Source organism: Podarcis bocagei, assembly GCF_964188305.1.
Source record: "Podarcis bocagei genome assembly, chromosome: 4".
NCBI lineage: Eukaryota > Metazoa > Chordata > Lepidosauria > Squamata > Lacertidae > Podarcis > Podarcis bocagei.
Genome location: NC_138128.1, coordinates 44889299 through 44914754, shown reverse-complemented (window position 1 = coordinate 44914754; position 25456 = coordinate 44889299). Strand labels below are relative to the sequence as shown.

Here is a 25456-nt window from a genome sequence, read left to right as displayed (position 1 = left end):
GTCAATGCATCACGTTGCCACCCAGCTGCTTAACCCAGGTGCTTCCAGAGGACAGGGCTACATAAATAATAATGCAGTTACAGATTTCCCCTGCCTTCTTCTACTAGTTCTTCTCTGCATTTCATTTCAGCCAGCAGCCCCCTCCCCCCCAATCTAATTTCTGATTTAACTTTATTCTCCATAGGGTTCCATTTGTATCACTGGCATTCACGAGAACAGGCAAGGTTTCATACTATTCTATTTCATATCCAACAGTGAAGTAATGAAGTCTGTTTCAGAGTACGCCTTTCATATCAATGCATCTTCAAATGTTCTCCCGGCAACAAGCAGAGCAATGATTTGAAATGTGTTCTAGAACTACCAATCTGCTTTTAACTGCACAACGTTTCATGGAAGTTCACATAGGGGTCTGCCATGGCAGACATCTAGAAAGTCTGGTTTATTAATGGGCTCTTACCAGCCCATTTTGTAAGAGAGCACATCGCCAATGGTTGTAGACCCAATTTCAGAAAGCCATCTCTGGGGCAAGCTTTGAAACATACAGCCCATTGAAAATATTACAGGCAAGCAACTCTATTTCCATGCAATAAAACGATTGCATGCTGCTATAATAAGGTTTTATAACTCCCAAGCCAGCTAAGGGATAACAGCACCACCTAGCAGCAGCACATTGGCACCTCATTTCTAAAACACATCTATCAATGTAATTTTGTGCATGGTACAACAACTCCCCAATAGCTTGAGAAAAAAATCTACTAGACCAACATATACCCTCCCCGTTTAGCTCTGCTCTATAGTCTCCAGCCTGTGCACATGTACAATATGAGCAAAACAACTTAAACACATATGAATTACACAAGTTTTAGCTGTGGTCCCAATACCAGCAAACACACATGAAAAGTAGCCCTGTTCTGTATGCTAACATACACACACACACACACGCCAATTGATGCAAACTTAATAAAATACCACTACATTTACTGCACTCCAGTACAGAAGCCAATCCTGCAAGAACTGCACAAGCAGAAAAATTAAAACTCAGCTTTTCACAAGAGCCAACATGCAGAAGAAAGCCAAAACATATGCAGCTCTAGAGAATATTACAAGAGCACAGACCAAGGAGCAGTGACGACTGGAAATGCCACAGCCATGCCAGTAACCTTTAAATCAGGTGAGAGGGCAGAAGGCTTTTTACTACTGGTTGATTAAATAAAAAAGAAGGGCCAGAGATTGAAAGCAACATTCAAAAGACCTTATGAGTAGGGGGGAAAGTATAGAGCAGTTTTCGACTCTAGTTGATGATCAGAACAATTTAATACCCTTAAATCTAGGGGACCAAAGCAATTTCTGCCTTCCCAGGCCCAACTGAGGTTGTTTCAGGACTAGATATCCTTGCCTGCAGAGTGTTGATTCCCACCAATATACACTTAACCTGGGAAAGACTAGGATAAAAGAAGAGCCATTTGGTATGCAAATACTGCACAAACAATTCTCCAGTTTTAAACTAGCTTGAAGCATCCTTCCTCACTTGGTAGTCACCTGGGACCTATCACATCTTGCTTCAGGATCATTTCAGTAACAAACTAGTCTGAATCTCACCCTCAGGGCTCAGAGGTACTCAGACTGGGGGGGGGGGAGATAACAGAAAGAAACAAATAAGCATTGTGCATTTGTTCCCTAAGCCATCAAATTCAGAAGAAAGCCTGCTTCTTGTGGCAAACCACTACATCTGACAAAAGACAGGAAGAGCTCCAAGGTCCATTGGCACAGCTATCTCCAGCATGCTGAAGCTATTTTAGTTTCATTCCAATCCTCAGGTGCAGAAAAAGGAATTTCATCCCACCTGTGCCAATACAGTGATGAAGTTTCGGTTCAAGTGAACAGCTTCATAAAGAGCCAAAAGGATAGCCTCATTGGTTCTACAAAAAGAATGTAAGAGAAAAAGATGCGCTGCAGTAAATGAGGGTAAAATAATGGGTCACTTCCCCCGCCCTTACTACCCAGCTACTTTGGATACCCAGAATGATAAACAAAGACATATTTATATTAGAAAGCTGGGTCCCTCAAAAACCCACCCCCTCACACACATAAACAAATCTCACTACAGCCAACCAAAGACAACCAACCTCTCTTACCACCAAGGTAGCATAACAAGCGAATAGAAAGAGAACCCACACAAGAGACGCTGACACAAAATCGCACACATACACTAAGTAGAATAATAGAAGCATTGCCACCCACCCCACACACCATTCCCCCCTCCCCCTCTTTTCTTCCCAGTCTAATACTGCATGCAACACTAATGTCTCACAACAAATGTAACTGATCTATAGAAAACACAACTTGAAAAAATGTATTTTTGTAATCTAAGAAATCTTTAATGATTTTTTTTTAAAGGAAAAAAAGCTGGGTCCCTGCAGGGTATTCCCGCCCCCCTCAGGACTTCCAAACCCACTAGACACCTAGCAAAAATCTACACGTACCCCATATGCATTGATAGAAGGTAACCTTTGCTTTATACAAATGTAGTCGTCCACCCCAATTTATTGCAGCACTTAACATTTATTTATTGCACTTCACATATAGCACCCTGCTCTAGTTATCCCCAGCCCCAAAGAAGAAGGAAGGACAAAGGAAATCATCTACAACCAACTGGTCAACTTAAAACACATAGGGTAGGTATGGCCCCAGAAGGTTGCAGGCATCAACAATGTTTTTGTTTGCTTGACTGTGGCAAAATTTCTGATGTGGTCATCAGTGTCAAATAATTTACTTGTATCTGCTCAAAAACATGGACATCCAAATGTCATGTATGGTAACTCCTCCTTCCTATTTGCCCCCATTTCCATCCAGTTTCAGTGCATAAGAAAAGAATGCTATACCCTAACCATCTGACTAAAGCTTCTGCTAATTCACTCATGTACCAGACTGCCTGCTGCCATCTCTAGTATTGGCTGCTGAGCTAGAGTTAAATTTCTCTTGTCTTACATTTTTAAGTTAAATGTCAGCAATGGATAGCATTTTATACTCCTCAATCAAAGCAGCAAATTGCTATCTGCTGGGTGCACTTACTGAACGGAGATTTTCTCATCTGCATCAGCTATGAACATGCTGCCCACCTGTGGAAACAAGCAATATTGCACAGCATTAGGATCTATAGAAATTTTCCCTCAAGCTGAGCAGGCACACAATTCTTAAAGTAAAATGGACACTACATATTTTCAGGGGAGCCAGAGTCATAGCCTAATGTAGCATAAATAAGAAAGTCATTTTCATTTTCTTTTACAAGCATTGGACTGGGCCCCTGGCACGGCAAACACTGACCATCAACACACACACACACACACACACACACACACACACACAAACACACACACACGCACACCCCTTACCATGTTGGTCAAGGCTGAGAAAAAGCCACTCTGATGTTCTTCTTCCTTGTCTTTATACTGCCTAAAAAAAGAGGACAGCAACAGATAGATCAAGCCATGATGCTGCCAACCTATGTGTGCAAAAAAGATTTGACTCAAATTCTTAACAGAAAAGAGGAATAGTCAGCTTTCGCCCACTTCCTATTTTCAAAGGGTGCCTTCCAACTCTACAATTCTATTATTCTAAGTAACTGATCCCACATCAGAGCTCATATGTGGATGAGGTGAATAACAAAGTTGATCCACTCTAATAATTTCTATATGGTTAGATATTTGTTTATTTCAAAAGTCCTATAACCAAAATAGATTTTCTGTCAGAAGCAATACACAGCAATTCACTTAGTCTTCTATCAGTGGTGGAGCAGAAGATGTTACAGACAGTTCACAAAAAGGTACAGCCAATTAAAGGAAGAAGAAAGTAAATGCAATCCTGGCAGTTCCCCTGTGAAACCAAACCTCTACTACGCAAGGCCAAAAACAGATTTACTGATTGGAATGACAGCAGGAATGCAATGTCTCAAAGATCTAGTCATTTTCAGGCAGCCGAAGCAAGCAGCTGACAGGCGCATCAGCAAGTTTTCTCAGAAGGGGATGTTAACTCCTTTTGCTGCTGTAAAAAAAAGACATGCCTTAACTTGACTTACCGGTTGTATTCTGACAAAGCCTGAGCGACTACAAGACCCATTCCCTGTAAAAACAGAGCAAGATGTTGAGTTCTACTCCCTACAGATTACAGCCACACAGCAAGTGCAGAGCAGAGACAGAGCCCTTTGCCCCCCAAAAGCTTATTCTCCAAATTACCCCCAATAATTTATAGCACTAGATCCATATAAGCTACAGGGATCAGGCTTCTGTCATTATCTGACAAGGTCATATCTGCACGTCCCTTTCCATGTAAGACTCATTTCAAGTAAGCAAGCATTTTGTAGTGCTAAGAATATCAGATTAGGACTGGAAGGCCCAGGTTCAAATCACTATGCAACCTTGAAGCTCACTGGAGGGCAACGGCACCCCCCCCCGGGCTTAATTTATTTTACAGGTTGCTGAAGGTATAAAATTATGGTGGGAAGAGAGCTATGTATGCTGCCTTGGGTACTCTGGAAGAAAGGCAAGATATGAAAATAATGGAACTAAAATTCTGTATTACCGGTTCTATAGGTGGAGGCAAAAGCTATGTCCCCAAATTAGGACTATACCCTTTGGCAGGAAAAACATGTGGAGGCTTCACATTGCTACAGATCCCATTAATTTCTCATTCAAATATTTTTTTTTGTTTTGTTTCTTCATTAAATATTTTATTGCATTACTTATATCATAGATTTATTCCTCTCTCATACACTGTGGAATACTTCAGTCACGATCACAGAAATCAGAGCTTCTGAAAATGTCTTGAGATTTTAAAAAATAATAATTCAGTTCAGCTCCTTGTTGTATTCCTAGTCCTCTGGATAACGTGCAATAGTCACAGCACTTAATCCATCATACTCACATTGAGGGTGGCCTCATCATCTATGATGGACAGCTTCACTATATAAGGATTCACAGACTGTAGTGGGAAGAAGGAAAGTCATGGGTTATCATGGGTTAGCTTAGTGACTCAGCAAAGCCAACACAGCTTCATGCAAAGGTCTTGCCCGTCTTATGATGCCAGGGGACACACGTGCCTGTCAATTTAAACCACAAGACTCTAGGTCCACTCCTCCTTTCAGTGCAGTAGCCTCACATACAAATGAGAGCCCCTCCAAGATACTGAGAGTCATGGTCACATTTTACACATTAGCCTTCATTATTTCACTGTTAGGGAAACAGTAAACAAGCCAATATATTCAATACTGCATCCATCTAGTGCCAGTGTCCATCAGTATAGTAGTTTTCTATGCTCCTGGTTGAACAGCGTTCTAAGAGCTACCCATACATACCCATACATACATACCCACCGTGAAACACTCATTATGCATAGTGTCTAGCACAGACTGGTTCATATATGAGAGATTGACCAGCACAGACTGAAACATCTGGGACCAAAGGAATTGCAATCCCATTAACAACAACCTTATGCTCAAAGCTTTGGTTTAGTTCAGTGATTATCCGTGCCTAAACGGAGCCAAATACTGAGAAGAGAAAAGCAACAATTCAAGAAAAATTGCCATTACAGGATGGTAATGCAAAATACAGAGAAGCATCTGTCATCTTAAGGACAGATAAATTCAGTGCACTATGAGCTTTTGGAGGCAAGTACCTACTTTATCAGGGATGCGGGTGGCGCTGTGGGTTAAACCACAGAGCCTAGGACTTGCCGATCAGAAGGTCGGCGGTTAGAATCCCTGTGACGGGGTGAGCTCCCGTTGCTCGGTCCCTGCTCCTGCCAACCTAGCAGTTCAAAAGCACATCAAAGTGCAAGTAGATAAATAGGTACCGCTCCGGTGGGAAGGTAAACGGCGTTTCCGTGCGCTGCTCTGGTTCACCAGAAGTGGCTTAGTCATGCTGACCACATGACCCGGAAGCTGTACACCGGCTCCCACAGCCAATAAAGCGAGATGAGTGCCACAACCCCAGAGTCGGTCATGACTGGACCTAATGGTCTCAGGGGTCCCTTTACCTTTACCTACTTTATCAGGCACAAGGACAGGGATAACCAAAAGCTAGCAGAGAGACAAGCAGACTAAGAGAGGAATAGGTAAGACAGCTAGAACCAGAAAAAAGACATCTGACCGTACACCCTATGCATATCTACTCAGAAGAAAGTCTCAATGAATTCAACAACACTTGTTCCTACTAAGTGTGTATAGGAAAAGCTTTACCTACTTCATATCTGTGTGTTCTGACAGCTGATACAACACAGCAGGACTAAAAAAATTTGAATTTTCTTTACACATATGTATACACAAATTTAAATATGTTCAATCTATTTGTAAGCCACTCTGAGGGTCATTGACTGGAGGAACAGCAACATCTAAGTTCCCAAATAACTCACATCTTTCAGACCCTTTTGAAATCCTTGTGTATGAACCAAAGGCTTTCTTCACTCAGGAGCAGTTCAAAGGGCAGAAGTCAAGACACTGGGTATTTTGTGAAACGATTAAAAAATAATTATTATTGGCATCCTTGAAGTGAATACCCTCCCCTTAAATATGAAAGCCTCGGCACATTTCAAGTGTCTTTTCTTCAGTCATGCATAAAAGCAACTCAGAACCACCCTAGTAATGTCAGGATCACACCACCACTGAACCAGACACACAGTTTCCAATCTATGCACAACATTACAGATGTTCAGTTTAGTACAGTGGACGCTCGGGTTGCGAATGTGATCCGTGCGGGAGGCACATTCGCAACCCGCAGTGATCGCAACCTGCAGCGCCGTGTCTGCACATGCGTGGGTCACAATTTAACGCTTCTGTGCATGCACAACCGCCGAAACCCAGAAGTAACCCATTCCAGTACTTCCGGTTTCGGCGCAGTGCGCAACCCGAAAACACGCAACCTCAAGCATCTGTAACCCGAGGTATGACTGTACTTTTACTTTAAAAATATAAATGATGTTTTCTCACAAGTAAAAGCGCTTAGCACTAGGGCAGCAAAAGGAAACACAATGCTATTCCTGCAGTCATGATGGTGCCATGAGTTAAGTACATTTAAAATAAGAAAATGCACATACTCAAGAGGATTTCTTTGTTATTTATCAGGGTCAGTAGGGTTTCGGCTCTAATAGATCAAGAATGTAAGTGCTGAGGCACAGGGGTGAAGAGGGAGTGCACCTGCCTTCCCGGCTATGCGTGTTTTATTTTCTCTGTTGATTCTCTTCTTCCTCTTTTCCTGGGGAGGCCATGGATTTCTTGGTTGCAATACTTTGCAGTTTGGAAAAACTTAACTCTTGCCTAACTCCAACTCAGTCCCACATGAGTCATGTGTAATCCATGAGGAAAGGTAGAAAAGTGTTTTTAAAAGAAGAAAAAAGGGCTAATACGGACCGGTATCTTGTAACATAAGCCCCAGAATAGCATAATGCCCCCAGCTCTGCATCACAAGAACACTTAAAATGGAGGGAGGGATGAGAACATTTCTCACAAATTTAAACTTAGGAAGGGGGGGGGAGAACAAAAACAACAACACCCTCATCTGTGGAAAGTGTGCTTCCTGAATGTATATTCCAAACATGGCACTGCTATCTGCAGCAAGAGATTAACAATATGCAGCTGAACCTGTTCATTTATTTGGTGTATAATCATTTTTAAAAAACAACCTTTTCATCTCCCAGGGCAGAATTAATAAACAGAATAGCTTTGCCCCCAGGCCTCTGCACTTTCAGATCTTTTCTTTTACACAATCTTTACGACTGTTCAATGTACTCAAGGCCTTTGACCTTTCTACATAATTACCTTGATTAGATGAGGAGATAGCTTTGAAGACACTAAGATAAACAGAGCTTTGTTTCACCTAAAAGGGCTATTTGGTCCTGCACCATAATTTCCCATTACCACTTTGGGTGCAAGGGCCTGCCACAGCTAGGAGATCGTATCAGTGAGTTCTCTAATACCCCCTAGGCCTAAGCTTTCTACAAGAACAGCCACACCTTGTTCCGCGTCTTCCTTTACTTATGGCAAAACACAGTTATTCTTTTGGAACGACTTTACCCAGTTCTCTGGTGAATCTTGGTTATCCTTCAGTTCCACAGCTATGAATGTTAGTTAGGCTCTTGTACAGTTCTCAGCACACAATCATCCCATTCCTGACTTTAGAAATTCCTCTAAAAGAGAAAAGGCACTGCAAGGTTTCTGAAGTGATCTCCACAGGATATGGTATGAAGGGACAGATGGCTACTACCTTGCCCAAGCTAACCAACTTTGGGTCCGGTCACCACTGTGTTTTTTGTGATAGTCATGGATTTTTAGGACTAGAAGTGGAACTTCAAGCACATTGCATTTTGTGCAGCTACAGAGTTAACCAGAACAGGGGCTCAGCCTCTCACCCCCAGTTCTCACCAGAAGCATTTGGCTGACCATGCCACCTGGTGGTGCCTGTATTGCAGTAACTGCAGTGATTAAAAGATACCACTATTTAGCTATCTTAAATCGACTCGGCATTTTTCTATGAGCTAGCATATTCACATTTTGTATTTTATATTGTATTGTTTTAATTAGTGTTTTTATAGTTGATTTGATTTTGTGTGGAGTGCCCTACCTGGGTGGATGGAGCAGCCAAGTAATTTCGTTGTCCCCGAGAGGGGGCAATGACAATAAAGATATTATTATTATTATTATTATTATTATTATTATTATTATTATTATTTTAAAACTGGCAACATGGGTTATTTTTTTTTAAAGGACATGAGCTTAAATACAGTGGTACCTCTAGTTACAAACTTAATTCGTTCCAGAGGTCTGTTCTTAACCTGAAACTGTTCTTAACTAGAGGCATGCTTTCGCTAATGGGGCCTCTTGCTGCCGCCGTGCTGCTGGCACACCATTTCCGTTCTCATCCTGGGGCAAAGTTCTCAACTCGAGGTAACTCTTCCAGGTTAGAGGAGTTTGTAACCTGCAGCATTTGTAACTCGAGGTACCACTGTAATGTTAAAGGTTTACTCAGTTACATGCAGTGTACATATTGTTATCATGAAAATTTTAAACAGATTTCATAGATGTAGACCGTTTTAATTCTATCAAGGTCTAATTATATTTTAATGATAGTATTTTAATGATTTATTCTTCTTTTTTAGCAGTTCCTATTTTTTATCTGTAAGCTGCCTTGAGTCCCATAATGAAAAAGGCATGGTATAAATAAATATATTATAACAGTAGTAATAATAATAAGATTCCAAACAATAAAAGTAACCAAACTGTCACAAATAAGGTTAAACAAAAAAGCAATTAGTTTTACTTCATATTAAATCACATGAGCAGGTAATTTCAAGATGGCTGTCACTTCACATCAGCTGACTGGATTTACTTGGTACCTTCAGTACTGATGCTTACTATTAAACCCCTGTACAGCTTAGGACCTGGGGACTAGCTTATGATTGCCTTCTTTAGAAGCCTTCTCCCACCTTTGGAATGTACCTGCCAGGGTGGTAAACTCTGCACATATTTTACATTACGTAAATACTTTTTTTATTTCCCCAGACTTTTAAAACAGCATCTAGGAACATAGATCAAGGAACATAGGAAGATGCCCATTGTCCCATGTAGCTCAGCTCTGTCTACACAGACTGGCAGTGGCTCACCAAAAGTTTAGACAGGTGTCCTTCCAAGTGCTACCAGGAGATGCCAGGGATTGAACTTAAGGCCTTCTACATGCAAAAGAGATGTTCTACTACTGAGTTACAGCCCTTCCCCTTAAAACCAATCTGAATTGCTTTTCTACTTCTGCTGTTTTAACTTGTTAATCTTTATCCATCATTGTTTTATCATCATTTATGAGTTGCCCTAGAAGTAGACATAAAGGTCAGGAGACCGATAGATAGAATGTATAAGTAACAATTTCAAGGCATGTTTATAGTGATTTCATAGCTATAATTGAATGAAAAGAGACTAATGGAAATTATGTAACTGTATCAGTTTAACAAACGTGCTTTGTTCTGATTACCAAACCATAGTAAGGAGGTTCCATTCCCTCCTTTCCCCAATACACACCCTGCCAAATCTGGATTTTCTTATTGCTTGTAGGCAGGAGTGGGGCGCACAACATGAAACCAGGCTAAGGCTGCAAAGCCTACACCAGCTTATATGGGAGTCATGCATACATACAGACATGTATACAATTGTGGGATACTTAATTTTCTAAAACCTAAATGCCTAAATGCACACATCTTCAACATTTCTCTCACTAGAATATCAGGATTTATGAGATTCTTAAAGAAACCGTGATCTAAAATTGACTGCCATTCTGATTACTATGCCTTAGACCAATTCTGCTAACACACTAGAAAGCTGAAGTATGGTACCATGAGGTGTTAAAACTGTCAAACTATGGGTTTTGAACTAGTTATGGCCATGGTTCCACCTTCAGAAGCCACTGCAGTCAAGGACTGGAGGACTGGCTGTACGGAAGCAGCTTGCCTGTATAATTTTTAAAGTTCAAACCATGGCCTGGTTTCTGCATTATGGTTAGAGCTGCAAACCACAGTCTGGGTGGGGTTTGAAATGAGACCTTCCACAAAAGAAGCTGAACAGACTTTATTACAGCAGGCATGGGTAACCTCCTGTCTGCAGACCAAGCCACAGCCACCTGCCCTATACCTGCCGTATATGGCATCAGGCATGGGACAGGGAAAAATCTGGCTCCAAAAGAAGGTTTGCAAACACCACCAATCAGTTGACCCACAGTGCCTGCAAAGTACTGAGCAAGATTGCCCTTTGAAAGGGACATTGAAGTCATAAGATTCCTGAGGGGAAAGTGACTGGCCGATGGGTGGCTCCAGCCACCTGCCAAACATGGCCCATGAGAGTGGGGGAGAAAACAATCTCAACCCCCACCTGCCCAATCAGATCCTGTTCTCCACTGCTGTGTCAGAGATCGCAAAAGGAGGATAATTTGATTCATGCCTAGTCTTAACATGCCATATCCAGATTACAGATAAGTGTTTGTTTCATTCTATTATATTGTTTTTCACTTTAAACATACACGTATTTATAGAGATTTACATGTTCTGCCTTAGGATTCAGCAGACAGAAGTACCCACCTCTCAGTTTAAGATTATGAAATTACTTGTTTTTATGCTTCCAGAAAGCTTTATGCTTAGGTGTTGGCAACTGGATATCAAAGGGCTCTAAACTAGAGATGAAATGAATCTGTAGATTTAGGAAAGCCCTACCCACTGCTAAATTGCTGCAGTTCATGGAATCACCCGGGAATAAAGAAAGCCTTTGGAGGTGGTAATCAGAGCAATGGACTGAAATTCTATGCTGGTAGGAGCACTGTCTATAAATCAGATTAATGATTTTGCAATAAAAAAAAATAAGGTGAACCTGGATAAGAATAAAGACATCAGCAAATATTCTGCTAATCTTGAAGCACATTTAAAGCCATGTTTTTGTAAGCAACACTAGAGGGTTTTGTTTTTTTTATAGACAAGCATTAAAGTCATAAGCAACGAATACGCTCTCAATGCAATTAGATTTCCTTAACTTAATGGAACAATTTAGCAGCCCACGAGGCTCTGGGGGAAAAAAAGAGTATGACCAGCAACAGTGTGGTTGAAATGAAAAGACTCTCACAGCTTACATAAAAAACAGGAAAATCCCCCACACCCTCCAACAGAAGATTTGCAATGTTGGAGGCATGACACAAATACATGCAATTCTAATGTCTCTCCAGATTGACCAGGAAAAAATCTACTATTTTCTCAAATCATACTAACTGCTTTATACAGCACCACATACATATAAATTCTCTCAGCTGTAATACAAAGCCAAGACAACCCCTAGGAGAAAAATTAAGCCTTATGCAAGCTTATTTTCCCCAGGAGGGACTTCCAAATGACTTTATCTGAAACAGACTACCCCAGTGACCCTCATCTAATAGCAGCAAAACAATAACCTTTTCTTTCTCTGAGGATATTTCCACTGACCTAAGTTTGCTTTTAGATTTGGGAATGCTATTAGCATTGTTTCTGTGTTTCTGACTGAAGTATGCACTAACATCCCAAAGGGACTACAGAAATATGAAACAACCTGATACATCTTGTTTCCACATCCAGAAATTATGGATTTCAGCATCTAGTAGATAACAGTGAGATCAAATCCTGCAGACTAGGCAAAATGGATTTCAGCATCTAGTAGATAACAGTGAGATCAAATCCTGCAGACTAGGCAAAATGATAGAAGCCATAATAAAAATACTGTGCCTCACGCAAACTAGAGAAAATAACAAGTAATTGGAAAGCATCAGAAACATGCACACTATCCTCTCAAGGAACTGTGTGCTACATGACATACCAGGTCATCCACTGATCACATGGCCATCAATTCTATCATGGGCGTTAATAGTCCAACAGGCTACCTAGTTAGCTGCCAAATCATACATATTATGGGGTCTGAAAACCTAAACTAGAAACTCCCACTTTTTAAAGAAGGGGCAGAAGCTTGCAAACACCACAGTTGTTCCCATACTAAAAATATGTACTTTATAGAACAGCTTTCCTTGTGCTTATAAGCAAAGAACTGTAGGATTATTTCTAAACACATACACAAAGTACACTGGAAACACAGAGATACTACTAAAATGGATACAGTACACAATTTTTCATCTGGATGCAAGCAGGACACAATTTTTCAACATGCTCTAGCTCACATTCTAGCACACCAGGACAAGATTCCACTCACTATCCTCACCTGGTGAGCAACAACTACCGTATTTTTCGCCCTATAAGACGCACCGTCCCATAAGACGCACCTAGTTTTTTGGGGGGGAAATAAAGGGAAAAAAATTATTTCCCCCCCAGGCGCGGGGCTGGGGCAGCCCGAGCTTCCCCCGACCCCAGCCCCCAAACAGGCAGCTCTCTGCAAGCCGTGGGAGCCCAGCGGTGGCTCCCACTGCTTGAGGAGAGGTCCGCGAAGCCTGGACGCGCTGAGATCAGCGCGCGCAGGCTTCGGGATGCCGGCAACTCTCCCCAAGCAGCGGGAGCGTTCCCGCTGCTTGCCGAGAGGTCCGCGAAGCCTGGACGCGCTGAGATCAGCGTGCGCAGGCTTCGGGATGCCGGCAACTCTCCCCAAGCAGCGGGAGCGTTCCCGCTGCTTGAGGAGAGATCCGCGAAGCCTGGGCGCGCTGAGATCAGCGCGCGCAGGCTTCGGGATGCCAGCAACTCTCCCCAAGCAGCGGGAGCGTTCCTGCTGCTTGCCGAGAGGTCCGCGAAGCCTGGAGAGCGAGAGGGGTCGGTGCGCACCTACCGCTCTCGCTCTCCAGGCTTCAGCGAAAGCCTGCATTCGCCCCATAGGACGCACCCACATTTCCCCTTCATTTTTGGAGGGGGAAAAGTGCGTCCTATAGGGCGAAAAATACGGTACTAGCTTTCCTCCCAACCTTGTAACTAGAGTGCAACTGTGCCGACAATCCCTACCTACCTCTCTTACTACAAGGTTGAAAGGCTGCTGCTTATTTCATTGTTGTATTTCTGAGGCACCTCAGGAGAAAAAGTCCCAGAACTCCACTCCAGCTTGAAACCCACAAGAGAGAGATGGGGACTGTCCTGCAGCTATACTGTTTCCCAGGAACAAAGAAGTTGGAGAAAACAAATGGGGCTCCTTTTCGCAATGCACGTTCAAGGCACTTGGAACATAGTGGAAATGCAGCACAACTGCAGAAACAGTCTGCCACCCTAGGAAAGTGGAAATTGTTCCTGGCCGTGCATGATGCTTTCAAGGGCAGGAATCTGCCTCTTAGAGAAGGGGCAGAGTCCTGGCAACCACCATTTTTTAATTGGCAACTAAAGCCAAACAAACTTTGTAAACCCCTAGGGCAGGGGTGCCCAAACTTTTTTCTTAGAGGGCCAGATTTGATGAAGTGAACATGCGTGAGGGCCGACCAAAGTTGTAAAGTTGTTGAGCTTTTTTAGGATTGAAGTTGTTCAGCTTTTGGGGGGATTTTACCCCAGGAAATAAACTGTCACAGGGACTGGATTAAATTGGCCGTCAGGCCGGATTTAATATCGCACCTCAAACATAGACAGACGTCTACTGTGTCTCATCCGCAGTTTATACGAAAACACTCGGGTCCGGATTAGGTGTGACTGACAGGACCATTTATCCAAGGAAATCCAAACCTACCGTGGTGTTAAACAAGGCTGTGTCCTTGCGCCTACTTTAATCAACTTCTATATTAACTCCTTAGTAGCAAACATGGAGAAAGAAAATGCCCACACCCCTAAATTGGCTGGTACACCCCTCCCGGTTCTCTTATATGTGGATGATGCAGTTCTGATTTCCTTCTCCTGTGTAGGCCTAAGAAAACTTCTAAGATATCTCACTGTTTATTGTAATGCCAAACAATTAACAATTAACTATAGCAAATCGAAAGTTATGGTGTTCTCTAAAAAAAGAATGAGACACAAATGGAGAATTGACAATCGACCTATTGAACAGGGGCATCATCTTTTAAATACCTGGGTTTAACCTTCCAGGAAAAGGGCCCATGGCATTATCAGGTTAAAAATACTATTGTAAATGCCCAAAGATCTACCAAAGCTATTATAACATTTTTCTATGGGAAAGGGGAGCCAATATATTCCGGCAGCCTACCAGGTCTTTGCTGCAAAAATATTAACACAACTGACATATGGCTCTGCAGCTTCTTAAACTTTGTTCCCTTAGAATCATTCCAAACTAAGTTCTATCATTGCCTGCTAGGGATCCCTTCTTGTGTGTCTAACATAGCTGTCTGCCTGGAGGTCAGGCAAATCCCTGTTGGAGCTCAGATATGGAAACTGAAGATCCATTATTGGTTAAAACTTATCTTTTTCCCTGTTGGGTTGGCACCCGTAACCCTACTGGATTCCTACCAATCCAAATGGAAAGCTACACTGCATGAAAAGCTAAGGGGCTTGGGGTTTTCCCCACAGGCCCTGATAGCTGTAGGTTATGAGAAAGCTAGAGCAATAATCCGCCAACAAATTTGGGATGTGGAACTGTAATGCCACGTGAGCGAGATGAATAAACACCCAGCAATAAAAGATAATGGGAGAGGATTTACCCCAGCAAATTATTTGTCAAAATTACAAACACCTAAATACAGACAGTCATTTACACTCTCAAGATTCAACCTGCTGCCATCTGCCTTATTGCAGGACAGATTCAAGGGTAAACCATACTCGGAGCAAGTCTGCCCCTGCAGCTTGATGGAGATAGAAACTGTCTCTCCTGCCTTGTTACGCTGCCGTTTCTACGGGGATATAAGCTCAGTATTTATTACCCCTGCTATGCAAAAATCTCCAAATGATTCCGAACTTCAATGTCTAAAATCCCTGGTAAAGGACAAGGATCCCGAGATCACGTTAAGGGTGGCCAAATTCTGTGCAATTGTCATAAAACTTCGAGAACAAGCTGTGCTATCATAATGATTAAGACCTTAAATGATAATTTTAGGTTATATGTTAATAACTAAGTTTTAATTTATATATTTTTAAACTGTTGATATATCTGTATTGTCCCTGTTATACCTAATTGCAAATTCAAATGTATTCCTATTGTGTTTTATGACTTCCTTGATATTGTATGTGAGCTGGAACTGGTCTGTGACCAAAAAAATAAAATTCATTCAGACTTTGGACACGTGTGCCCTAGGGATAAGGTACACGTTTACACATGAATTACTCACCTCATATTTTCTGTAGTTTACTAATAAGGCAAGCAGGACAACAGCTTCATAACCATGTTCCCTGCGACTGGGGAGACTGGAGAGGATCTAAAATCAAGAAAAGGAGTAACTTAGATTAAACTACGGTTCTATGCTGCAAAGAACAAAGTGATTCTAGACACCTGAACTGAAAAGATGTAGATAAACAACAGGCAAACAGACCCAAAGTCTGTTTCCAAAATGAACCTATACAACTTTAAAAAGGCCTTGACAACCCCCATTTGTACGGAGCAAATTGAAACGAACATTTTACCTTGAAGAGAATCAGCACATTTGAAGGGAATGAATAGCTGGGTACGGACTTAAGCTGACTGCACTAAAAAAATTTACTTGTCATAGCTTATTAGAGAATTAGGTTCACAGTGCCAAATTTATAAAATATGTGAATGAAATCTTCTAAAATGTATCCACTGACCAAACCAAAAACAGAAAGACTAAAGCAAGAGAGACATTAACATGCTACTTGGCATTCATCTTAAGTTTCCATTTAAGCAACATTACAGGAACTGCACTATTTATAGCTATGCAGTATGGAAAATTTAACTGCCCAGAGATTTGTTGGTTTTTTTTAGGGGGGGTGGAACTTACCTGTAAGATAGCTTCAAAGATGCTGTTAATCATCACATACTCCAGAATTGTGTTTTGACTGATGTTATCTGTCACCTGAATTGAGAATCAAAGGGCGGTTGTTGTTTTAAAGAAGTTTCTGGAAGTGACAACACACTTAAAACATGCTCTTATCTACTACTACCCTTGCAAAATTACTGAACTGCACCCACCACTCCACAGTATTTTTGTTGTCTCCTGTTTCAAGAAGCAGTGCTCTCAATTACTGACACTCTCCCATATTCTGTGTAATGAAGCCCATTCTTTGTGGGTTCTAGGCATATGTACTAGGGCTACAGTGAGGTTACTGATTTTGGTATACACTTTAATGATTTTACTTAGTACAATATTAATGCTATCTTATCACTTATATAATTTCCCCTGAACCATTTTGTTCTGGGCTATCTTCTATCCTTAGGGGTGCTTTCTAAATATTGCTAGTAATAAAATCAGTATTTCCAACACCAGAAGATTCATCACAATGCTTCTTGCTACATTCCTACCACTGAGCTCTGGATGGAGGGAAGCTGAAAATCTCTGTTAGAAAATAAGACTTAGGCTGGAAACTCTTGAAACTTAACACTTTACTTGGCAGAGCTTTAGGGATGTGCTTGAGGTACAGAAGCTCACATACTTGCATTAATTATGGGTTGGCCTACCTCTCACCCTGCCCTCAGGGTGATTTTCCTTGTTTATTATTAGCTATTAGGAAAAGTTGTAAGATAGGATAGACAAGATAGACATTTGTAAAGAAAGATAAACAATACAAACTTGCAACAAAAAAGAAACCAATTTCTCACAGGTAGATATCAGCAACAAATACAAAACTCTCTGTAAATTAGTAAATCTTCTCTAAAATAATTAAGGGTATCAAACTTCCCTCCATGAGATGCATACGCTGAACAATCTTAAAACAGGGTCTATACATAAGAGTACATCCCTGCCTGTGACAGGAAAAGAGGCTTCACATTAAATGTACTAACACAATACTTATATCCAAGACTGTAATTTAGACAGCAGTCATCTCTATAGCAGGAATACTGATCAGCTGGAATTGAAAGTTCCTCTGCCTTAGAAATTAAGAATTCCTTGCTAATTCACAAATAACAATTTCCAAGTTTTGAAAGTGCATGCTTTTTATAGTTGACTCTCTATTGTCTATTACTTACAGTCACCAAACAGAGTAATAGCTTCAGGCACAAACTCTTGAGACTTTCAGAGCCTTCTGCACATAGCAGAGCATCCAGACTCTCCATCAGATTCTAGAGGGGGGAAAGTTACTATGAACCACAGCATATCCATTACTTCTCACAACCCCCACACGGACGCTGTACCCGATAGAGTACTAGGAACATAGGATGCTGCTTTAGCCTGAGTGAGACTACAGGCCCATCTAGCTCAGTCTTGTCTACACCAAGGGTTGTCAACCTGGCCCCTACTGCCCACTAGTGGGCATTTCAGGATTCTAGGAGAGCGGTAGGGGGTTCTACGGCACAAGCTGAAACCTCCTTCCATCGAGCACTGGTGGGCAGTAAGGAAATTTTAACATCAAGAAAGATGCATTAGTGAGCAGTAGGTATAAAATGGTTGACTACCCTTGGTCTACACTGACTAGCGATGGCTCTCCAGGACTTCAGACAGGGAACATTCCTAGCCCTACCTGGATATGTCAGGGATTGAATTTAGGACCTTCTGCGTGCAAGGCAGATGCTCTGCCACTGAGCTATGGCCCTTCCCCACAGAGTTTAATCATGATCCTTGATGGGAAGGATCTATGTTAGTAAAATTCTAGGTCAAGAATGAGGAACCTTTGGCTCTCTGAATATGGTTGACTTCAAATGCCCATCAGCCTCAGCCAGCATGGCTAAGGTAAGAGGTGATGGAAGTTGCAGTCCAACATCTGGAGGACCACAGGTTCTCCATCTCTGGTCTAAATGAAGCTGTCTTGCATACATACTATTATGTCTGGTCCCCTCTGTAATGGCTTTACAAAAGCTAATAAAAGCTTTCCATTTAAAGAATGTTCTTTCTTTGTAGACTGCACTTTTACTATATTTGTTTTCATCTGATACTTTGGAATAACTTCTACTCTGCCGCTGGTCTTGGTGTTTTAAAATTCTTAACTTTTCGTAACTTATATTTTATTTTGCTAAATCGTATTTTGATTTTGTTGTTAGCTGCCTAGCATTTTTTATGGGGGGATTTGTATACAAATGTCTTTAATAAATAAATCTGTTTAATTACTTTCATCTCTAGAAGGTATTCTCTAAAAGGTATTCTGTCCCATCATCTAAAACATAAATATTACCAAGTATATATTTCCCAAGGCAGATAACCACAACAAATTAAAGCAACAGTTCTGCCTAAAACTGTGCTTCATCAAATCAAAACCACACAGTGTGGATTGTGACACACAATTTTGTTCCCTCAGAATCTCAGCTGATTTCACAAAAGGAAATAAAAATGTACGCCCAGATGGATGCACAGAGTAGCCTGAGAGTGAAGTGCCAGTGCTTGCATGAAGGATCCTTGAGTGGGGCTTCCTCCTGATTATGCTGTAATTCTCAAGCAAGGTGCTATTATACTGTAATTAGCCTTGCTTCCTTATGGAGCTAATTCCCCCCACACAAAAGAAAACCCAGCTGTGATACATTTAGTTATGAAGCATTTTAAAGGATTTCTATTTTTGCCCTCTAGTTGCAAATCACAGCCTCATTATAGATATTTATACAGTGTCTAAAAGTCAACACATCAATTCTGCAAAAAGCACTATATGCCATTGTTTCTTCTCTGTTACCAGTACTCAAGAGGACAAAGAAAGCTAGCAGAAATATAAGCAACGCATGTGGTTGCATGCAGATATCAACTATATTTGACATGAGACTGTCCATACCTTGGACAAGACCTTTTAATACTATGGGAGACACTGTAACCAATATATTTAACAATGGATTAACATGTCTCTTCCACAAGCACACCATTGCCTCTTATTGCAGTCTCCCTAACCCTCACCTGCAGCACTTTCTTTTATTGCACTCTAGCTAGCCCTCACCTTCATACACAGTTCAGCCTTGTCAAAACCCATTAACATGTTGATGATGTCAAAGCCAGATGTGGATTTGTTCTTCTGATGAACTCCACGGATCAGTGCACACAGCGTCTGTGTCGGAAAGAGAAAAACACTAGAACTGTGAGAAAGCTTCCAGTGCACCAAGAGCCTATTATTATATGCCCTAGACCCTTACTTACAGCTGTATTTTGGGAAGATGTTTACTTTGATTTAGTAAACACAGCAGATTCATATTACATAGTCTTCACTCTCTTCCATGTCCATGCAGGCTGCATTTTTAGTATGCTTGCCTGTTTTGGAACTTGAAATATGCTTACATAGATTCAGTCTCAATTACTCTCCTGACTGCCAACAAAGTAGCAAAGAAGAGAAACCATTTTATTATTACATAAATGCTAACAGAGGGGATTTTTTGGTCTAGCACACTGAACTGACATGTATCTTAGTCAATCTTAATGGGAAGTGGACTCTTTCCTTCATCAACACTGATACAACTGTCATTAGCTGCCTGTTCCTGGGTTTAGCTCCACTGGAGACACAAAATGTACAGTACAGCACCTGTAATGCATTGACCACTCTGATAGGATGTTCTTCTCCCAAAGCCCGGATGCAGCGCTGGAACAAACAGTTAATATTATCTTTTATCTTCATCAGCTCTTCGCCATCTAGAGACTCCAGCTTCCCTTCCAGGTACTCCAAGTTCACCTGTCAAGACAAAGGGAAAAGGGAAAAGCCAATTCATGGAGTCACTGAGGACATGGCTAAAGGTGGGAAATTGCTACATAGATGAGTAAACATGAAGAGATGATTAGAAGACAGTGGATGTTTTGATCTTTGCTATATTACCTTCATGAGGAAGAGCTCCTCCCAAAACCGAGGACTGCATTTACTGGGATCCTCTGTCTGAAAAAGAATGTAATTCCTGTTACAATGGCCACTGTGGATACAAATATGGATGTCCTTATAGCAATATTATAACCAGGAAAACAGGAAACAGCATGCAGAAATGGGCCCTGAGACACACCATATATTCTTCCGCAGTTTATCAATGGTAGAGCCTGCAGAGGTAATTCTAAATGAGGAAATCTCCTGCTGTATAGATATACTCACCTCAAAGCGGCAAAGTAAAAGCATACCCAGAGGCAGGATTCACTGCATTCCCCTTCTCATTCTTAATACTAGATACTACTAATACTAAACTAAGAGAGGAAACCAGAGATAATGCAATAAGGCACAGCTCCAGGGCAACCTGCCTTACACTTCCCAATGGGACTACTTCAGCATAGTAAAATGTATCCTGCAGCTGAACAAAATGCCACAATGAGGAGAACAAAGTCCCATCCTTACCGTAAAGATCTCATCATACATTAGCACAACCTTCTCTTTCAAGGGTTTCTTACTAGCTGAAGATTTCCGGAGCAATCCGCCTTTCTTCTCAGCTTGCGCCATGGTTTACAATCTATGGATAGAGAGACATGCCACATTTCAGAGAAGCTCTCTCAAGATTAATTTCCACAACATTCACACGTTTCCAGGTTATGCTCTGCTTTTAAAAAAAATTTAGAGCTTACAAGGCACTTTATAGCTATTAACTACATTACAACCATCTTAATTTCCTCTGGGCTGCTTCACACATATTTTTTCTACATAGGAGAAAAATGTACAAAAAATAAGTTTAATAAAATGCAATTTGTCCAAATGTGCATAATACAAAATAGATTTGCACATGGTTTTTTTATATGCAATGGTTTTCTTCTTATACCTGCTGCAGGAATCATTTCACATCAGGTATTCTGGACAGAAAGCGAAAGTGTGGAGCATGGAAGATTACAGATTCATTTAAAAAGGTGAGGAACTGGAGAGAAAGTCTTGTCAAAAGTAATCCAACAAATATCTGGCTAAGCCAGAGTCCCAAACAGGAAACCCCAAGCAGGAAGTATAAATTTAGCACCTAAGAAAGTAGAAATTGGTCTACTGAGCACTATAGTTGTATCAGAAGTCCTGCTAAATTAGGAATCCTGCAACACAACTTCACACCAAAAAATCTGTACCTGTTAATATAAAAATGCAGTACACACAAGCCACAGATACACCTTTAGAAATATATTATGTAGATACATGCTCCAGGCAGTTAGCATTGACTGAAATTCTAAACATGTACAAATGATGATAAGCACACCTTTGTTTAACATAGGAATTGGCCCAAAGGAATACAGTGGTGCCCCGCAAGACGAATGCCTAACAAGACGAAAAACTCGCTAGACGAAAGGGTTTTGCGTTTTTTAAGTCGTTCCGCAAGACGAATTTCCCTATGGGCTTGCTTCATAAGACGAAACGTCTTGCGAGTTCTTGCGAGTTTGTTTCCTTTTTCTTAAAGCCGCTAAGCCATTAATAGCCGCTAAGCCGCTAATAGCCGCTAAGCCGCTAATAGCCGTGCTTCGCAAGACGAAAAAACCGCAAGACGAAGAGACTCGCTGAACGGATTAATTTCGTCTTGCGAGGCACCACTGTATTTTCTATTCAACAACTATTCTCTACCATTATTGAAAAGTTTGCTTTCCTCTTGTGAGAAAGAAGTCACAAAGAAAGTGTCACACTGCCCTACAATCGCATAGCCTACATACACTTTGCAAAAGTCTCCTTTCCTGGGGTAAACTACCAGCCCTCACCCCAATACTAGGATTACTGGATTTAAAGCAACTAGCATCTGTGCTGGCATAGACTTATAGAGGTAAAGCAGAAGCTGGGGCATATGGCAGTTCCATTTAGGCACAATAAATAATGCACAGAGCAGCACAAACATGGTAGCACATCTGCAACGCCTAAAGAGCTCCTCATTTCAACTGCTTACAATAGAGAGAAAATACCACAACTTTCTCCTTCATGAGCATTTCCAGTAACTGACATATGTTAGCTTCAGCCTACCACACAGAGATTTATCTTCTGCAAACATCAGGCATATGAAGCAGGTCATATAGCAGGACATTTATTCCACACATTTGTCTGGTCTAAAGGGGCAGGTGCAGAAACATTCACCATTGTTACCTTTGGAACACAATGCCAATCTCTAGCAGGTAGTGCAATGCACTACTGGCATCACCTTCTTGTAATTTTCTGTGTTGTATTCAATTAACTTTTATTCCGAGTAGATGCATTGAAGTTAATGGACCTAAGTTAGCCATGGTCACTAATTTCAAGGGGTCTACTCTGAATACAAGTTGGTTGAATACAACCCAGAAAGTTGTAGGAAGGTGATACCAGTAGCACAACATTCTGTTTGTCAGACTCAAGGATTTTTGCAACAAAAATCATAAAGTCGGAGCAAGATCAATAGGACACACTTATGTCCATATACTCCGAGTAGTCTACCGGGAATACAACTAATCACACCATGTCACCACTACTAAAACAACAAGCCATACTTTCATGCGGTTAAAGAACATCCTTGTACACCTAGTCAGGAGTAACAGATTTCAGTTCTTGTGTTGGGTGCCCAGGAAAGCAAAATATTCTACATCCCTTTGTAAAGTGAGAGCAAAGAAGCTACAGACAGGTAACACAATCATGCAGATAAGTTCACGCTTTCAACAAGGCTAGAACTGGGACACAGGCTGTCCTAAACTAGACAGAGTACACATACATATGGGAAATTGCTAGAGGCAACAATTAAGACTGTCTCTTCTATCTTATAGCTGCCTACGTTAGAGAATCCAAAGTAACATGTGGAAAGCTGTTAACAAAAAGTACAATACCCTCTCATTCTAAAACTTCAAAGGCTTTTTTGGTCTCGTGATCTACAGAAATCACTGGCACAGACCTTCATTCTTCTTCAGTTTTAGAAAAGTAGCTGCTTATTTCAACAGAGCTATTACCATGTTTCCAAACAAACACAGCATCATAATTCTAGCAGACTGAAATGCATCCCCAAAGTCTTCAACATCTGAGGGTCCACCAAGGGGCTGAGCAAGAGAAATCAATAGGTGGAAATGGTTATAGCATTCCTCCAGCATCCCAATCCAGAGCAACTTTTTTAAAAGCTTGACCGGGTAGTATGCAATACCCAAGGGTGGGACAGGGCAGGGAGAATTATAGTCAGACAGATTCCGGTTTTCAAATAATGCCCTAAATGCTACCAACAAACAGGAGAAGGATATTGTTATGCACTAGTTGTGAACCTCTCTGACTTCTCTCTCTAGTCACCGTCGACAGCCAGAGGCCAGACCTAAAGTAATGTCTGCCACCACAGACTGAAACCCACTGAAGCAATGTCAGAGTACGCAGCTGCTGTGTTCCTGCATCACCACCCCTCTGCTTTCTCCAGCCCCTTCAGCCTGCTGTAACAGGCAGAGAAGAAAAGAGGCAACAGAGCAACAGGGCATGACACAGAGCAGCTACATACACAGCTGCTGCCAGATACATTAATTTCTCCTTATCTCATATTATGCAGAAAGACTAAAAATGAAGAAGTGAGATTAAACATTGACTTTCACAGAGATTACATTAAAATCAGGAAATACTCTATGGCACCATACAATTATATGTTGAAACTGAAATATTTCTAGAAATAGAATTTTCTGTTCTAAACATAATATTTTACAGTGCAATGTTTCCCCGCCATAACTTGCAGTCTCATCCCATGACTGAAGCTACGTAAGAAGAACTCTGCTGAGCTTATCTTGTCCACCATTCTGGTCTCTGCAACAGCAGTCTCCCATTCCCGGAAAATGATATTCAGAGGCAAGCTCATTTCTTTCTACTGCCAGAGTTTAAAACTGATCTACAAGGGAACAAAATTAAGCCCACAATAACCTCAGAATGGCCTCAGTGCCTATAAATTAAGCCTCTTGTGACCCCACATCCAGGAATACATTTGCACACCTAGAACTAATTGGAACTAAGGAAACCACTTGTGTGAGAGCAATACAGACGCCAACTGCCTCATATTAAGTTGTAAACACACTCCACAGCCGGGGGAGGGGGGTAACATTATTTTATTATCCTGAAACCTACAGCTGAAGTAATAAAGTAGCCAGTTTTGAATTTCTTATCCGGAGAAAGCAAAGTATCTGACTGAAGTTAGTTACAGGTGTGATACAAGTACCTTCCTTAGAATCAGCACTTACAATTTTGATCTTCTTTTGTACAGCTCAGTGTCTAAGAAGTCCCCATGTGAAGCACCTACCACTTCTGTAATACAAAGAGAAAGGTAGAAAAGAATACAATAAGATCAAGTTTGCAATGCAAGAACCCCTGCTGTCCTGCCATGTTCCGACTCTCAGGTTAAAACCTGCCTGACAATGACTTGATTCACTGCCCAGCAACTTTAGCTCACGTGTTTCAGATCCCTCCACCACAAAAACACCCAACCGACTGGTCTTACTAACACAGAGAGGGAAAATACAGAAGCAAAATGAGAAAGGAGAAGAATTAGAGAAGGAAAAATAAAATAGACACTGTTGGCATAACCAACCACAACTACTTCTAGAGAACGGCAGACAAACGGACGGTAACCCATTAAGGGTTAGACATATCTGCTACAAATATGCAGCTTTATTTATGATATTTAGAAGCATAATATAAGATGTCCCTCTACATCAGAGCCTCTGAACAGATAAAAGGATTCCCAAGAATCCACCCATTATAGCAGGGGTGGGAAGAGTGTAGACTGGAATCTACTGATAGATCTCTAGACCATTTGCAATAAATCAGCAAGCATTCCTGACTCCCAGTTGTTTAAAAATAGCAACAAGATGACTTTTCACACGTAAATTAAGCTGCAAAAATGAAGAACGCTAACCAGGAATGCACTTTTCTGTGAAAGGGTTGTGAGCTTAATTCAGTTATGGCACTGAAAACCAATTCCTGGGCTCAGAATTAACTCAGAGGCACCCTCTTCTTTAATTATAACTCTATGCCTTTTGCTCCTGGCTCTGGTTAATAGATATTGGGACTCTAATAAAGAACAAAAAATATTTGCCAAGTCTGTAGTCTGTCCACTCTTTCCTGA

At 41.2% G+C, this 25456-nt stretch overlaps 1 protein-coding gene and 1 long non-coding RNA gene across 5 annotated transcripts in view; one reads left to right on the top strand and one right to left on the bottom strand.

The window, feature by feature from the left end:
- ARMH3 (armadillo like helical domain containing 3) overlaps positions 1 to 25456 on the bottom strand; it is a 128481-nt gene that overhangs the window by 99970 nt on the left and 3055 nt on the right. For 2 of the 4 annotated variants that reach the window (XM_081192238.1, XM_081192236.1), the window contains exons 2-13: positions 20797 to 20908; positions 20296 to 20352; positions 20008 to 20154; positions 19432 to 19539; positions 17549 to 17641; positions 16362 to 16436; positions 15735 to 15821; positions 4921 to 4977; positions 4076 to 4119; positions 3393 to 3453; positions 3073 to 3119; positions 1844 to 1919 (exon numbers count right to left, since the gene is read on the bottom strand). In XM_081192238.1, coding sequence (XP_081048364.1) covers positions 1844 to 1919; positions 3073 to 3119; positions 3393 to 3453; positions 4076 to 4119; positions 4921 to 4977; positions 15735 to 15821; positions 16362 to 16436; positions 17549 to 17641; positions 19432 to 19539; positions 20008 to 20154; positions 20296 to 20352; positions 20797 to 20898 — 954 coding nt within the window. In that variant the 5' untranslated portion in view covers positions 20899 to 20908. Of the gene's footprint in view, positions 1 to 1843; positions 1920 to 3072; positions 3120 to 3392; positions 3454 to 4075; positions 4120 to 4920; positions 4978 to 15734; positions 15822 to 16361; positions 16437 to 17548; positions 17642 to 19431; positions 19540 to 20007; positions 20155 to 20295; positions 20353 to 20796; positions 20909 to 24520; positions 24553 to 24572; positions 24637 to 25456 lie in introns of those variants that run through there. The other 2 variants (XM_081192235.1, XM_081192237.1) reach the window with 2 other exon arrangements.
- LOC308586045 lies at positions 1807 to 25429 on the top strand. The gene is made up of 3 exons (XR_014007726.1): positions 1807 to 1932; positions 21221 to 21296; positions 24596 to 25429. It is a non-coding gene; the product is annotated as an uncharacterized lncRNA (long non-coding RNA).